General features: G+C 35.3%; 1 protein-coding gene across 2 annotated transcripts in view; it reads right to left on the bottom strand.

Moving 5' to 3' along the window:
• FANCI (FA complementation group I) overlaps positions 1–16,481 on the bottom strand; it is a 65,015-nt gene that overhangs the window by 15,432 nt on the left and 33,102 nt on the right. For both annotated transcript variants that reach the window (XM_031955577.1, XM_031955578.1), the window contains exons 18-27: positions 14,903–15,025; positions 13,709–13,777; positions 11,702–11,803; positions 10,562–10,723; positions 10,355–10,476; positions 9,698–9,862; positions 8,046–8,225; positions 7,556–7,722; positions 5,086–5,162; positions 2,596–2,712 (exon numbers count right to left, since the gene is read on the bottom strand). In XM_031955577.1, coding sequence (XP_031811437.1) covers positions 2,596–2,712; positions 5,086–5,162; positions 7,556–7,722; positions 8,046–8,225; positions 9,698–9,862; positions 10,355–10,476; positions 10,562–10,723; positions 11,702–11,803; positions 13,709–13,777; positions 14,903–15,025 — 1,284 coding nt within the window. The remainder of the gene's footprint in view (positions 1–2,595; positions 2,713–5,085; positions 5,163–7,555; positions 7,723–8,045; positions 8,226–9,697; positions 9,863–10,354; positions 10,477–10,561; positions 10,724–11,701; positions 11,804–13,708; positions 13,778–14,902; positions 15,026–16,481) is intronic.

Below are 16,481 nucleotides of genomic sequence, written 5' to 3'. Positions count from 1 at the left end.
ATTGCAAAGCCAATGCCTCGATGGCCTTGTGGATCTCCTCCCCCCTTCTTATCTCCTCTAGTTAACTGTCCTAACAAACATCTGCTCTATCCCTCTTCAATCCCTCCCAGGATGGTTTCTTCTCTATTGCCTACACTCTTACCTCCTCCTCCCCCCTCCCATTCCCTTCCTCTCCTCCCCTCCCCCCACCATTTTTGAAATATCTTCTCCAGATCTTGCTATCCCTTCAAGCTATCATCCTCCATTTCCATTCCCTTTCTCAGCCATACTCTTAGAAGAAAGCAGCTACCTCAGGAGTTGTTCTTAACTTTTAGCAGTCTATGGATTCCTTCTCAGAATGAGCTTTAGAATCAGAAATGAAACCAATTACACTGAAACAGTTATCAAAATGTTACAATTTTTAAAAAGATCACAAATCCCAGGTTAATAACCTGTCTCTTTTCTTAACTTTCTCTCTTCTTGGTCTTCTCAGTTCTTTGCTGTCCGGCTTCCTCTTAACTGATGTTCTTTGCTCAATCCTCATCCTCTGTCAACCATTTTTTCTCCTGGATATTGTCTCCTTTGGGTTTTCATAATACTTCTCTTTTTTGGATCTCCTCCTACCCATTTTTTAAACACTCCTTAGTCTCTTTTGCTGGATCATCATCCATATCATGGACTCTATCTCTGAATGTACCCCAAGGCTCTATCCTGGGCTTTCTTTACTTCCCTGTTTCTTTCTCACTTCTCTTAGTGATCTCGCCTTCTGTGAATTTACTTATCTTTAGGCTAATGACTTTCAGATCTATATGTCAAGCCCTAACCTCTTCTACTGAGTTCTAGTTATGTATCGATAACTGCCTACTATACATTTCAAATTCAATATGTCTTCTGACAAGGGCAAAATAGTGAGACCATCACTTTGCTATTTGTGGAAGCTATGACCTTCTTCATGTGGTTCAAGATTGTATTAGCTTTTTTAGCTGCCATTTCAAGCTGCTGACTTGTAGTGACCTTGTAGTCCCTAGACCTTTTTCATAACAAATACTGTCTATCAAACTTTCTTTATCTTCACTTTTTTCATACTCAAGTACAAGAATTTACATTTATCCTTACTCAGTCTTGTTTTACCAGATTCAGCTCAATATTCTAGCCTGTCAAGATTCTTTAGAATTCTGACTCACATCCAGTATATTGGTTAGAGATTTTTTTTCAGATCTTTTCTCATGGAAAGACATTCCTTGACTATCTTCACCTCCTCTTTTAGGGAGATCAGCCTGCACTTTGAACATAGATAGCCAAGGCAACATTTGGCCAAAGCAGAAATATGAATATCATGCAGGTCACTGCAAAATTCACTCTATTTTCCAGAGAGCCTCAGGTTCCCAAACTGCTTATGTGTTGGGTTTTTAATAGCTTAACTCCTTAGCATTTCATGAACACCTTTACACAGCCTTTAACAACTTGACAGCCCACATTTAACTTTTCAGTTTTTTTTATATTTCATCTGGTCTTTTCTTAGCAATGATTGATATGCCTTATCTTACCAATCACCTTCTTGAAGTCTTTTTTCCTCAGACCCCTCTCCTCCAGCTTTTCTTTCTTCATCTACAACTGCTGGTCTTCAACAATTCTTCAAGTTCTACTTTTTTTCTTCCCAAAATTCAATTTCTAATCTTGTTCCTTAGTGCAAAGGTCTCTAAGTTACTCCATAATTCCTCCTTCATATTAAAGTTCTTGTCTCCATTAGTCCCTTTGCCTTCTCATGATTATTTCTTTCAGAAGTTAGAAATTACTGCAGTCTTTATGCAAGTCCAGGGCTGGCCTGAAGTGACTCCGAACTCCCTGTTATCTCCAAGTGAAGGAAAAGTACCTGGGAGCCTCTGAAGGGCACATCATCCTTGGATCTGGTTAAAAAAAAAAACCTTTCCCCCTCACCCTCCATTTCTGCATTTTTCAAGTAGACTGACCCTTAATGAAAGAGACCAAGAAAAGAAAAACATTTTTGGTTCTTTCTGCTTACAGCACACACACAGACCCATCTTTGTCACCAGCCTTGCTTCTCCTCTCTGCATTTTTCCTTCATGCATTCCCTTGATGCTCCTCTTTGCCTTCGGCTGACCTGGCAGCAAAGACTCCTACAGAATATTTGGGTCATATTTTTATCAGTCTGTAATATTATTCACACAGACTCTAGGAGAAGAGGAATGGTCAACAGCATAGATAATTATATGTATCAGAAACCATAGTTGATAGGTCTAGAGCTGAAGAAACTTTACAAAGTCATCTAGTTAAACTCCACCATTTTATAGAAGAAATGGACCAATCATACTAGTTCAAGGTCATAAAGATTTTAAGTAGCCTAAGCAGCAAAACCAGAATGCTTTCACATATACAGGTAGGAAGACCAGATGAGACAGTATATAGCTTATATTAATGGGAGTTAACTTTAAGGCAAAAGCAAATACATGTTGACAATATGCAATATTATACAACTGTACAAAAATATACAAAATTTACCATATGCTAAAACATGATATCCACTTATTTTCATAATTGAAAACTATTTTTTTCTGAGAAAAGCTGACTTGAAAATTCAAAACTTAGTACCAGTACCTGAGGTGAGGAGGGATCCAGTAATTTGGATAAACTAGAAAGAATAGTCACTAATAGGAGAGCCTCCTTGCCATTGAAATCATCATCTTGGCAGCTGAGCAAATTCACTAGCGATCTCTGTGTAAAGAAAATTTACAGAATTATTAATAGATAAATCTACCTGGTAGCGAGAGATTGGGATTAGAGTTTCAATTTCACTGGCACAAGGAGTTCCTGGTCTTGGAGAAGGAAACAACTTCCTTGACCAATGCAGACAGGTCCTTTCTCTATGACTTTAGATTCCCAGAGAGCTACTTAGAATGCTGAAAGGTTAAATGACTTGCCCATGTTCACTCAATCAGCATGTGTCAAAGATAGGATTTGAACCCAGACCTTCCTGGTTCCAAGACCAATTCTAACCTCTCTCTTAGTATAAGGGAGAAATAATTTAGTCAGAGATTTCTATGGCAAGGGGAGGGACAATGAAAACCAAATGAAGTCTTGATGGTTTCAACATCCCACAAGTATAATGCTTATTTGAGATGTAACAAAATGTTATAGAAATGCCTAGTCTGGGACTAAAAAATGATTTTCCTTACCTAAGCTGTAGCCAATGTGATAGAGATATTCTAACCATCTGATGGATTTGTCAACCAGACCAGAACCTGCTTCTAACCCAAGGTGTAAAAGAAGGTCAGAAACAATACAGTCGGGACACAAAAGTTTAGTTTATGGTAGTGACAAAAATAATACTTGCAGGAAGAAGTCCTCCCCTCCTAAGAAGGAAGGGCTTAAAGGCTGCTAAGGCTGGGGCCACTTATATATATATAAAAGAGATGGGCTCACAACACAATCATTCTTAAATACTGAGATAGTTCTCATGGTTAGCATTTCTTGGGTCAATACAGGTGTTCTTGAATCCTGTGGGAACAGTCATTGTCTCAAGTCTGATCATCCTGCCCAGAACTAGAGTTTTGTGACAGAAATAGGAGTGCAGTGACGAGGAACAGATTGTGAACATGTGATGGAAGCCTCGGGAAATAAGGGGAGCTAACCTAAGGTTGGTCCAAGCACTACCAAGTCAAATGGTGAGATCATCCAAAGTGTAGAATACAATTGTTGTGTCAATAACACAGTCTGCTTGCTGGGCCTTATCTCTGGGAAACAGGATATCACCACAATATTTTGACAAATTCAAAGGAAAGAGATAATACTCTTCCTAATAAGTGAATAATTTTATTTTAAGGAAAAAATGACAGTTGTCTTTGTGAGACCGTAGCTACCAGGCAGAACAATGCCTAGGTAGTAAAGAAAATGAGTCAGTGTCCTTTTATGTGCCAGGCACTGAGCTAAAGTGCTAGGGACACAGAAAAAGGTAAAAGATAACTCTTGCTCTCAAGGAGCATTAACCTGATAGGGAAAGACAAGGCAAAGAAAAGCTGAAAACAAAGGGGCAGAGGTGACCCTGATCTGGGGAATGATGACTGGGACAGAAATGATCGGAAGCAAAAATTTCAGACTTACAGACTGGAAATGTAGGAGCGGGCTGGGTTATATAGGGCTTTGAATATAATACAGTGTTTTGTATTTGCTCTTAGAGGGAATGAGAAGCTAATGGAGTTTACTGAGCTGGAAGGTGAATTGATCAGATTTGCACTTTAGAAAAATCACTTTAGTAAAGTGGCTGGATGGAGAACATTTTGAAGAGAGACTTGAAGCAGGCAGACCCACTAGAAGGATATTGCAGTAATCAAGGCATGAGGAGGTGATGAGGGCCTGCACTAGGGTAGTGGCAGTGTCAAGAGGAGAAAAAGGAGCGTATTCAAGAAATATGCAAGGGTGAAATTGGTAAAACTTAGCCCCACCTTGCATATGGGGTGTGATAGTGAATCTAGGATCAGTCTGAGGCTTCGAGTCTGAGGTTATAGAGGATGGTAGCGCTCTCCACAGTAATAGGGAAGGGAAGTGGGTGGAGGTGGGAGGGGAAAGTTTTGGGCAAAAAATAATGAGTTGTTTTAGATATAGTGAATTTAAGATGTCTACTGGACATATAGTTGCAAATGTCTGAAAGGCACTACAAGATGCAACATAGGAGATCAGAGAAATTGGGGCCAGAAAGGTAGATGTAAGCATCTTCAGCATATAGAAAGTAATTAAATCCATAGGAGCTGATGAGATTATAAAGTGAAATAGTATAGAAAGTGAAGAGAGCCAGGACAGAACCCCAAGGGACACCAAGACACTCATATAAATGAGTCAATCCTAAGAGTTCTGCTGTGCTGCTCATTATCTGATCTAGAAAAAAAAATTTCTGGTCTTTTTCCTCTATAAAAGGGAACATGTATCACAGTTTTTCTTCTTATCAGCTGTTTTTGCTATGAATTTCTCTCTCTCCTCCAAAGAATAATTTTTGGTGTTTAAGTCAAACCAATTCACTAACATTACTGCAGCAAATGATCCTTTTTTACTTGTATGTGTTAGACTGAAGATGACCAATCCAAAGTCACTCACCTGAAACTGCCTGATCTGGAAAGTTGCTCTCTGGGTGATATTAACATCTTCCTCTTCTTCATCTTCATTGGTGATATCTGGGAAAGGAAGCAAAATGTTTTAATATGTGTTCTATTGTTGAAATCAAGCGTTGAGTGGCAGATTAAAGATTAATTTTCACCACACTCCTCACTCCATAACACTTCTGGCCTTCAATGTAGTCATCAAAATAGTGGATACTAATTAAAAAAATAGAAACGTAGTTCAGCAGAATAGACTAAACAAGAAAGAATCAGAAAAATTACTGGCTCAATAGCCTTACATAAAACAAATCTGAAAACATAAATTACCCCAGGCCAGAATCCTGTTTGGCGAGAATTACTGGGAAAACTGGAAAGCAGTCTGGCAGAAATTAAATCTTTCACCAATATATATGAAATGGATGTATTGCTTTAAATAATATTAATTTCTTACTATTAAAAACTAGAAGAGAACAAGAGCAGACACCTTTTACAGCTATGGTGTTCATAAAAGTGATTTTAAAAAATTTCGATTATATGAAATTCAAAAGCTTGTGCATAAACAAAATTAGTGCAAGAAGAAAAGAAGGAAAATGGCTGTGTAAGGAAAAATCTTTGTATCAAATAACATCTCATAAGGATCTGATATTTCAGACCAAATGTCATCCCCAACAGAAAAGTAGTCAAATGAGAGAAAGTTTTAAAAAGAAAAATTATAAACTATTAACAGCCAAACAAAAGAATGATTCAAATAATTAATAAAAGAAATGCAAATGAAAATGACTCTGTGGTTCCCCAAATTGGCAAAAATGACAAAAGATGGGAAAAGTGAATGTTGGAGGGACTGTACAAAGACAGACACATTTCTACATTGTTGGTCAAGTTGTAAATTGGCCCTTAGTCTGAAAAACAATTTAGAATTACACAAATAAAATGACTATTATCCAGAGCCAGAGATGCCACTGCTAGATCCCTACCCCAAGGAAATCAATAAATGAAAGACTCCATATATTAAAAAAAAAAAAAAAAACTACAGCAAGTTTTTTTTTGTTTTTTTTTTTTATAAAAACCAAGCTATGGTATATGACTATAATGCACCTGTGTTGACCCCATAGAAGAGATGATAGCATAATATTTAGAGTGCTAGGTGGCATAATATTTAGAGTGCTGACATTGGAGTAAGGGAGTCAATCTGAGCTCCAATCTGGAATCAGACATTTAACCCAGTTTGCCTCAGTTTCCTCATCTATAAAATGGAGAAGGAAATGATAGATCACTTCAGTAATCTTTGCCAAGAAGACCCCAAATTGGGTCATAAAGTCAGACGAGACTGAAAAAAATGACCCAACAACAACAAAGAAGACCTTTTAGTAATAATTTTTTTTTTAAACTGAAATTTTTTTCCCTTTTTAAAAAATTTATTTTTAACACACATTGCTTTATGAATCATATTGGGAAAGAAAAATCAGAGCAAGAGGGAAAAAACATGGGAGAGATTAAAAAATAAAACCAGAAAAAAAAGAAGTGAATGTATTTGTTTACATTCAGTCTCCTTAGTTCATTTTTTGGATGCAGATGGCATTTTCTGTCCAAAATCTATTGGGATTGCTTTGAATCACTGAACCTCTGAGAAGAAGCAAGTCTTTCATAGTTGATCATCACACATTCTTGCTGTTATTGTGTTCAATGTATTTCTGGTTCTGTTTGTTTTGTTCAGCATCAGTTCATGTAAATCTTTTCAGGCCTTTCTATAATCAGCTTGTTCATTGTTTTTTATAGAATAATAACATTCCATTACCTCCATATACCACAACTTCTTCAGTCATTCCCCAACCGATGGGCATGTATTCATTTTCCAGTTCTTTACTACAGCAAAAAGAGCTGCTGCAAACATTTTTGCACATGTGGGCCCTTTTGCCTCCTTTATGATTTTCTTGGGATATAGATTAAATAACAGCACTGCTGAGTCAGTTTTATAACTTTTTGAGCATAATTCCAGATTGCTCTCTGGAATGGTTGGATCCATTCACAATTCCACCAACAATGCATTAATATCCCAGTTTTCCCACATTCCCCTCCAATATTTATCATCATCTTTTCCTGTCATCTTAGCCAATCTGAGAGATGTGAGGTTGTCTCTCAGAATTGTTTTAATTTGTATTTCTCTAATCAATAGTGATTTAGAGCATTTTTTCATATAAATATGTCATCTTTCAGTAATAATTTTTTAAAAATCATCTCATATCTTGAAGGCTTTTAAAATACTAAATTTTTTATGACTATTCCTAATTATATGTAGTTATGTAGCATCTTAATGACCACTAGATGTCACTCTTTAGCAAATCAAAACGTTCCTCACCATTTCAAAATATCATTTTCTAAGTTTTCTAAGTTTTCAAGCAAAAGATTGGCAGTAAAGAGAAGTAAAATCCAAATGTGAAGAAAAATGTCTTCACATTTCAAATACCTACCAAGAGCCCTAAGGAACTGATGGATCTTGGAAGGAAAGAACTGTTGTACTGTGTGGAAGATCCTCTGCAAGCCCTCTAAGCACAGGAGAGAGATGGTCTTGCCCTTCTCCTTCTTTCCTGACTCCTCCACAGAAGTGGGAATGGAAGTATATCTCCACAGCAAGACCCTGCAGAGAAGATCATTTGTGTATGTACCAGCTGATTCAGATGACAGTGGCACCGCATAAAGGCTTCTCCTATCACAGCCAGGTCAATCATGCTTTTTGCTCACATTCTTTTCTCCCTTCTTCTCCTGTGCCCTAACTCCAAGTATAACCCCTCAAGAGCAGGAATTATTCTTCTGGTTTTTGTGTCCCTTATACTCAGCATAGCACCTTATTTATAGCAAGTATTTATCAAATGCTGGTTGAACTGAATCAAAATTTTTTCCTTCTCGGGTCCTTTTCCATAAAAGATGGAAAGCAGGGGCTTAGAAGGATCAATGACTCACCGAGTGATTTCACAGAGATTCTGGAAAATCCTATCTAGATTCTGCCCATCTGGACCATCCACTTGTCCTGTCTCCTCCAGCTGCTGTACCTTCTGGAGGGCAACATTCACAGCATATCGCATAAACTCATTGCTGGACCGCAGGACAGATAAACTTTCTTCGTGGCTTTGGGAACTATCTCTACGGTAGAAAAAAAGAAGCATCTTGCTGACATTTAAAAATTTTCTCTACCACTTATAATCACCTATATTCAACTTTAAAAATCATGGGGAAAAAAAGAAAAGAAAAAAAAAAGAATTGGGCTGATGATCAGTTTTTTCTTGAATATAAGTAATTCTAAGAAATAGAATACTTCTGAAAAGTGATGCAACAAAGAAAAAAGAATGGAAATAATGTACATAAGGAAAAAAACTTGTACATTAAAGACAGCTATATAAATGACAATTTTTAACAACCACAAAACTCAAATAAAATACAAATGACACTAGTGTTAATTTAGTAAAATTAAGCATATTATTTTAATAAAAGATAACCTATTTTTAAAGAGGTACAAATAAAGCTATTAATTGGAAAAATTGAGAACTACTTTAGTAATAATTTTTTAAAAATCATATCTTGCTGGCTTTTAAAATAGTATATCAAATTATTTGCACTATTGCACTTACTATTTGTCCATGTATTATTAATTACAACCATTTTTTGATGATTTTAGTTTATGTGCCATGTCAAAATAAAATTTATCAATTAAAGAAAAAAAGAAAAATAACTAGACTGTCTAGAAGATCTGGATACTGTTGAGACTAGACTTTGGAATCAATTTTCCATCTGATTGCTCTAAATCTGATTTCTCAGGTCACCTCCACTTTTTTATGCTTACTATACTATACTTAATATACTTCCCTTCTTTGCCCTTTTAATTTGCTCTTTAAATTTTGTCTTTATTTACTTCTAGTTCTTTTATCGCCTATGCAGATTTCCTTTGTCATACTTTTCTTATCTTCTTCTGTTATATGTTCATATCACTTAAGATTTTTTAAGTAGCATTTGCATTACAGAATGTCAGTTTTAGATGGGCTTTTAGAAGTCATTTGGTCAAACACCTTTATTTTATAGATGAGAAGGAAACTAAGGTTAGAGGATCAACGGCAAAGATGACACTTAAATGTAGGTCCCCTGACTCTTACAAATCAATGTTTTTTCCCCCCACTTCCCCAGTTCTTTTTCCACTATATAACTGCCTCTTACAATGGTCTTGGTTGGAATTCATTTCTACTTTATTGCTCCTATCTTTTCATCTTTCTGAGATATCTCCTTTCAACTGCTATTATTTCATTAGGGTTCATTTGGCATTGTCTTCTACAAAGTAAATGTTTGTGTATTGAACTGTATAAACAATGATAAAGTAATTTGGGGAATTAGCAGATATGCTGGTGTTGATTTGAGACAGATTGGTGACTCTAAGCATGAGCAGGAGTACTTCTCTGAAGAGCTATAAGCTTTTAAAGAAATTTATTGCTTCATACACGCTGACGTGCAAAAATTACACTGCTCTTCGGGGGGGACTGCTGTCAAGTTCACAGAATTTAGAACCTATCTGAAAACAAATGAATACCCAACAACTTTCCCAAATGATAACATAGAGAGATCTTTACCTGAATAGAGCCACAAGCAGAGCAGACACAAATTTCATAGACAGGAAACTACGAACTGTTTTGTTAACCATTGTAGACTTGCCTTTCCCAGCTTTCTCCTTGAGGATATCAGAAAGTCTGTTGTAACACTTAAATAGGCTCAGTACCTCTTCAAACTTATTTTTACTGTGCAAAGGGAAAAAGCAGTAATGGTAATCATCAAACTACTGTGTTTTGCCCTTGCATGTACTTATTGTCATAAGGCTGTCAAGGCCACAAAAATTTTCTATTATCATATAATTATATGAAAAGACCAATAATACTTTGTTTTCATCTTCATTGGACAAATCACATAAATCTGCCTAGGATACTATCAATATAAACAAAATTTCTCTATTAAAATCAAAGAAAGCTCTTGAATTCAGGGCTTGGGAAGCCTGTTACCAGCTTACAAGGGAAAAACTAAACATTCATACACCCATTTGGCACACTTTGTTGTTCTTTGGAATAAAGAATTAAAATGAAAATTTTTATATTGTGAATCTATCAGAAAAAGACACATTCTATAGTCTGCAGAGTGAGTACTACTGGAAGAGTTAAATAGATGCCAAAAATTAAGATCCTTATTTACCAACATATTCTATTATTAATAAATGGATAGGCATAGTTATTCTTTACCTGAAATTGCCTATAGTGAAATTATATTCAATCAGGACCTCACACACTCCTATCACTAGGAGAGCATAGATATTATTCTTGATGCCAACACTAGTGGCCTGAGAGAAATCTGCTGATTTATCCTAAAAAGACAAATTGAATAAATTAACAAATTGTTGAACAATTCTGTCACCCAAGTCATAGCACTTGTGAAGAAACATCAATTACCAACTCAAAGTCCTCTAGCTCACTCTTGATCATACGAATGGTAATTGACTCCAACATATCTTCTAAGTCTTGCTGGAATCCTTCTTCCTCCTCTTCCTCTTCGGGCATTACTTTATTCCTGTACCATGCCAAACAATGCTGGATACAGCACAACAGGTGAGCCTGCAGAAGGGGAAAAACCATTCAATCTACTTCTTGGGTATTATACTAGGTTTATATGAGATAGTGTCTAGAAAGCAAATTATTAGCAACAACACCTAAAAAGTAGTCAAATCAACACGAATTATTAGAATTTTAAACAAACATATTTAAATAGACAGCAGGATGGTGCTTCTGTCATAACCAGCACTGGATCCAAACCTATGAGTACAAGAAAACCATACTACAATATTAAATGTCCTCTGTGACTTGATACAAATGTCACTCTCCCTTAGTTCTTTAAAGCTATTATTTTTCATTCTATGGACACAAATTCAGGCCAAAATAAAGCTTGAAAGATCAATACTAGAGAGCTGGTTTTTAAAGATCCTGGATATCAATATGGAGTAAGATGCCAAGCAGATATATGTCTTTTGGTGGGCTCTAGACAACTTTTGAAGAGCTTGTTTCAATTTTTCTTTTGATTTCTGATCTCCATGGATATGATTAGCACCTGAGAAAGCTAAGATGAGAGTTCATACATAAAATCAACATTTGGAGACAGAAATAACACCAGAGGCAAGATCTAATATAATTAGAGTGCTATGGTGAAACTTTTGTAGGAAAATGAGTCCTCAGTTGATGAAAGATCCTAGACTTAAAATAAAAACAATGATGACAAAAAGTAATAAAGGCTAATATTAAGACAAACACCTTTGAAAGACTTTAAGTACTCTGGTCAATGCAATGACTATGAATCTAAAGGTCTGGTGAGGAAGTGTATTTATTCACCGGCTGACAGAGAAATGAGGGATTTAAAATGAAGAATGAAACATGTTTTTAGACTAGACCAATGCTGCAATGTACCACTTGACTACAATTTTAAGAACTAGGATTTTTTATTTTGTTTTTTAATTTGGAGGGGAGACATTTGAGTGAGAAAAAAATTCATATTTGTTAATTTTTTTTAAAGTCATATCCCCAAAAGGTAAAAGATCTTACCAGAGGTTCCTGAAGAAAAATCTGATCTCCCTGGGCCAGAATACATGCTTCTAGTTTCAGTGGAGGTAGCAGGTCATGTTTTGGTTCATAATACTGTTTTAACTGCTCAGCCGAAAAACAAAGATCTGTGACTTACATTTATTCATTAAAATTATAATAGGCTAATAGTAATATGGGTGTTTAATATTATCTATGGAATCAGGTTGGTATTCTATATACAAAGTCAGTTAAAAAGCTCTGAGTCTTCTAGAGAATTACTTCTAGATAATCTAGAGGATTATTTTACCAAGGGAGAAAGAAAACATGTAAGTATTCAAAGGCATTCTAATATAATTTTTTTGGTGCCAATTCTTAAAAATCATGGATTTTTTTCTAAATAAGTTTTTATGGATATATTTGATTTTTATATCATTATCATTTTCCCCATTATATTCTCCTCCCTTAAGAATTATCCTAGATAACATAGTATTTTTTATGAAAAGAAAAATCAGCACAAATGATAAATACATTTTAAAAAATTTTAACCTCCCATTATCCTCAAAAAAGTAGGTTGAGAGTATCCTCTTATATCTCACAGAACTTGATTTCAGTGTGGCTTCCTTATCTGAATTTCCTTGGTGACTATTGGAAATAAAAGTAAAATCCATATCCAAAAAGGATTCTTAACCTTTTTTGTATTCTGAACCCCTTTGGCAGACTGGCAAAACTAAGAACTTCTCAGAACAATGCTTTTAAATGTATAAAATTAGATAGCTATTTCAAATAATTCCTTTGTAATTCTATCAACATTCTTGTTATTATTATTATTATATGTTTATATTTACAAAACATATGCATGGGTAACTTTTTCAACACTGACCCTTTCAAAATTTTCTGTTCCAAATTTTTCCCTCCTTCCCCCCCATTCCCTTCTCTAGATGGTGGGTAGTCCAATACATCAACATTCTTTTTAAAAAAATTCAAAGAATACAGCAAATAAATAAATAAATAAATAAAAGGGGGGGAGTTATGGCAGCTAGGTGACATAGTGGATCGAGCCCCAGCCCTGACGTCAGGAGTATCTGAGTTCAAATCTGGTCTCAGACATTTAATATTTCCTGGCTGTGTGACCCTGGGCAAGTCACTTAATCCCAATTGCCTCAGCAAAAAAAAAAAAAAAAAAAAAAAATCAAAGATCTCTCAGTTAACCTCCGAAATGGAGGACAGCAATCTTCTCTCGATAACAGCAGATTTAGACACTAAATCTTAGAGATATTCTTGTCTAAACCCCTTACTTTACAGAGAAAGAGAGATTAAAAATATAAATTTAACAAAATTCTCCAAAAAAGCGGCTGACCCTTCTCATAAGGGAGTTATGGTTTAGATAAGATAAGAGTGCCATGACCTCTATGATCTAGTCCAACTCAAAGAATCTATTTAATCTGAAAACATGAATGCTAACTATCACATTTGCAAGTTATCACTGTTTCATTGGTATCTACAAAATAATAAGTTCAAGAATAAATTGGATTTTCAAAGTAAAAATTCAAAACCAAAGTCTAAAAATAAGGTTAATTAATTTATTCAAAGTCATACAAGGACTAAATGGCAAAATTTAGGACCAAATCCAGGTTTCCTGACTGTGAGGCCATCATTTTTCCTATTACTTCGTCCAACTACTTCTATTATTAAATGAAATGTTTTTTCTTATCTGAATCATTTTCCACTCAATCTTGGTGATACTATTTACTTTTAAGAGGGACTTCTGAGCCTTTATATTTAAGATTATTCAAGATTTGTGGGCAATGATTATTAGATGTTTTGCAATATGGATGGCTTTGACATATTTCAATAGTTAATAGGGGAAGGAAACACAGGACGTTTATTGTGCCTCCAGATTAATAACATGGGGCTGAGAAGCATTGATTGGAAGTTGTTGTTTTGGACTTGGACAAGCCTAAAAAGGTCAAAATCCATATGAATAATTTCCTTTAAGCACTGGCTTTTGTTTCACCAAATATACTTTACCTGAATAAGAAGAGTGTGCATTATTGAATTAGCCAATTGAGAGTTCCTTCGAAGGACATCATAAAAACCCTGAAGAAAGTCAAATACACACACATGAACTTCCACCACAGAACTAACTAATGATTAAGATGATAATTTAACATAACTTTTCTTTGAAAAGCTTGAAGTATGGCAAGTATATTTTTTCCTATATCCCCATATTATTCTCTAGAGGAAGTTAAGAGATGTCCATTTGTCTAATTTTAAAACTCTAATGCCCAGTTGTTGTTTGTCCTTCATTTCAAAGAGAACCAATGACATTACAGGGTAAGATCTTAACTTGTGGGTAAATGAGATTTAAATTAGACACAGTTGCACAAAGTCATCAGTCTTATTCTCTCTTCTAAAGTCACTGAAGCCCAGCAGCAAGAAAAAGTGAATCTGGGATGCAATGGACGTCTTTGGAGTCTTAATGTCTGACTACTATGTAAGAGCTCCACATCACCTACTTAGTCACTGCTCCCACTCATTCGTTCCATTGCAGAAGTCTTCACATGTGTGGGGTAGACAACCCATAATGCAACAATGGGTTTGAAGCCTGATGGTTACACTTAACCTCGTTTAACCTCTCTGCCAAGATGACTTGCCAGGATATGGCTGCTGCATATGCTACAGCTTCAGGTGAGAGCCGAGTGCCAGGTAGACACCAAAAGTGGATGAACAAATCTGAAAAGGGCTCAGTAAGCTATCACAAACTAGTCCTCTTTGAATATTCCATATATCTCAATGCACAGATAGTGAATATACAGAGACCACAGGCCAAATGACTGCAAAAATAAAGCTCTAATTCTCTAAAACTAGTTTCCAAATTTAGGTTTAAGCATAGAAATACTTCTGACAATGGGGTGCATTTTCCTAATAAGGTCAGCATTTCTTTAACATTCACAATAAATATCTCTTGGCCTTCAGTCTCTGCCTCCATGTCTTCACTAGTAATGGGAATTCCTGTTCTTTTTCCTTTGATACATTCTTCATACTTCATTCCAAGAGGTTCCAAGGACCCATTTTCGTTCTAAGCACCTAATGATGAATGTCAATGATCTTTCTGCCAACCCTTCTGAAATTTCCTGGAGTATATTAGAGATGGATTTAATCTAGCTAAATAAGTTTATCAAGTAAGGGAAAAATTTAAGCTCCATCATTAAATTTATTTACCTCATAAAGCATGAGACGCACATCAGCCTGTTGACCTAAGCATCTCCTAAGGCTATCTAAAATCTCAAGACAAAAAGCCTCATTGGCAACAGAGTTGTAACGACTATGAACATCCACTTGGACCTGAAAAAAAAATGAGAATGATTCATGTCTATCCTATTTTATCAAGGCAGTAATCAACAAGAAGAAAAAATACAGACAATACTATGTAAAATAATGGAAGTGTTAGTGCTGAGCTGCTATGTTCCTCAAACTCTGCTTAGAAACCAGAATCTATAAATTAAATCTTTCACTAGAGGATCTGAGGCATTTTTACTGAAATTAACTCAATGAACACTGTTCTCCTTAGTAGCTAGTTGCTCTCTGGCAGCAAGTATTATGTTTAGGAAGGCACATTAACTACCAAATGCCACAAGAGGCTGTAATAATAAAATACTAAATGGTACTAAAATTTAGTGATCTGAAAGAATGAACATGCCTCCTAAAATATGTTGCTTGTTTCCAAGTCATCACTTAGAAATCAAGGAGAATGGTTCTTTCATTGACCTTTTCCTTTTCATGATCCTATAATATTAGTGCTATCTTTAATTCTCTTATTTTTCTATATTCTTTGCTAGTTAGGATAAATTCAGTCATTTAGATGGCTTCAAATATAATTTCCACACAAATGATTCTCAAATGACTCAGACTAGCCTTCACTATTATTCTGAGCACCAGACCTTCAATTCTAATTGCTCACTGGGTATCTTCACCTGTTTTTTAATCGGCACTTCAAACTCATTAAGTTTTCTCCCCAAATTTGCTCCCCTTTCTGACTTCCTTGACAATGGCACCATCCATTCTCTAGTCAACTACTGATTCAGCAATAACCACTAACTAGTCTAACTCCCAAAGAGATCATAAAAAAGGGAAATATCTACATGAGGAAAAACATTTACTGCATCCTTTTTGTGGTGGCAAAATAATGGAAATTTAGGGATCCCAATCAATTGGGGAATGGCTGAACAAGCAATGGTTTACAAAATTAATGAAAAACTACTGTGCAAAAAGAAATAAAAAGGATAATTTTAGAAAAACTTGTACTTATACAAATAGAGGCAAAATGAAATGAGCAGAACCATGAAAATATTAGACACAGTATCAGTAATACTGTGTGATGATTAGTTGTAAATAACTTGGCCCTTCTTAGCAACACAATGATCCAAAAATAAGTAAAAAGGATTTATGAAGGAAAATGCTATTCAAATCCAGATAAAAAAATTGATGGACCCTGAATGCAGACTGTTATTTTCATATTTTTTTTCATGTTATTTTGTGTGTGCGTGTGTTTTTTTCCCTTTTTGATTTGTTTCTTCTTTCACAACTGTGACTAAAATGGAAATGCTTTAAACATCAGCACATGGATAACCTATATTATAATGCTTACCATTTTAGGAAAAGAAGGGGAAGGAGGGAGAGAAAGAAGAAAAAAAATTTAGAATTCTAAATTTTGTAAAAATGAATGCAAAAATTATCTTGAAGAAAAAAGTAAATACTATTACAAAAAAAAATGAAAGACTAACAACAATTAAAAAAAGAT

This window comes from Sarcophilus harrisii, chromosome 2 (genome assembly GCF_902635505.1).
Source record: "Sarcophilus harrisii chromosome 2, mSarHar1.11, whole genome shotgun sequence".
NCBI classification, from domain to species: domain Eukaryota; kingdom Metazoa; phylum Chordata; class Mammalia; order Dasyuromorphia; family Dasyuridae; genus Sarcophilus; species Sarcophilus harrisii.
Note: the sequence above shows the minus strand (reverse complement) of the source record. Positions and strands in the feature narration are given on the sequence as shown.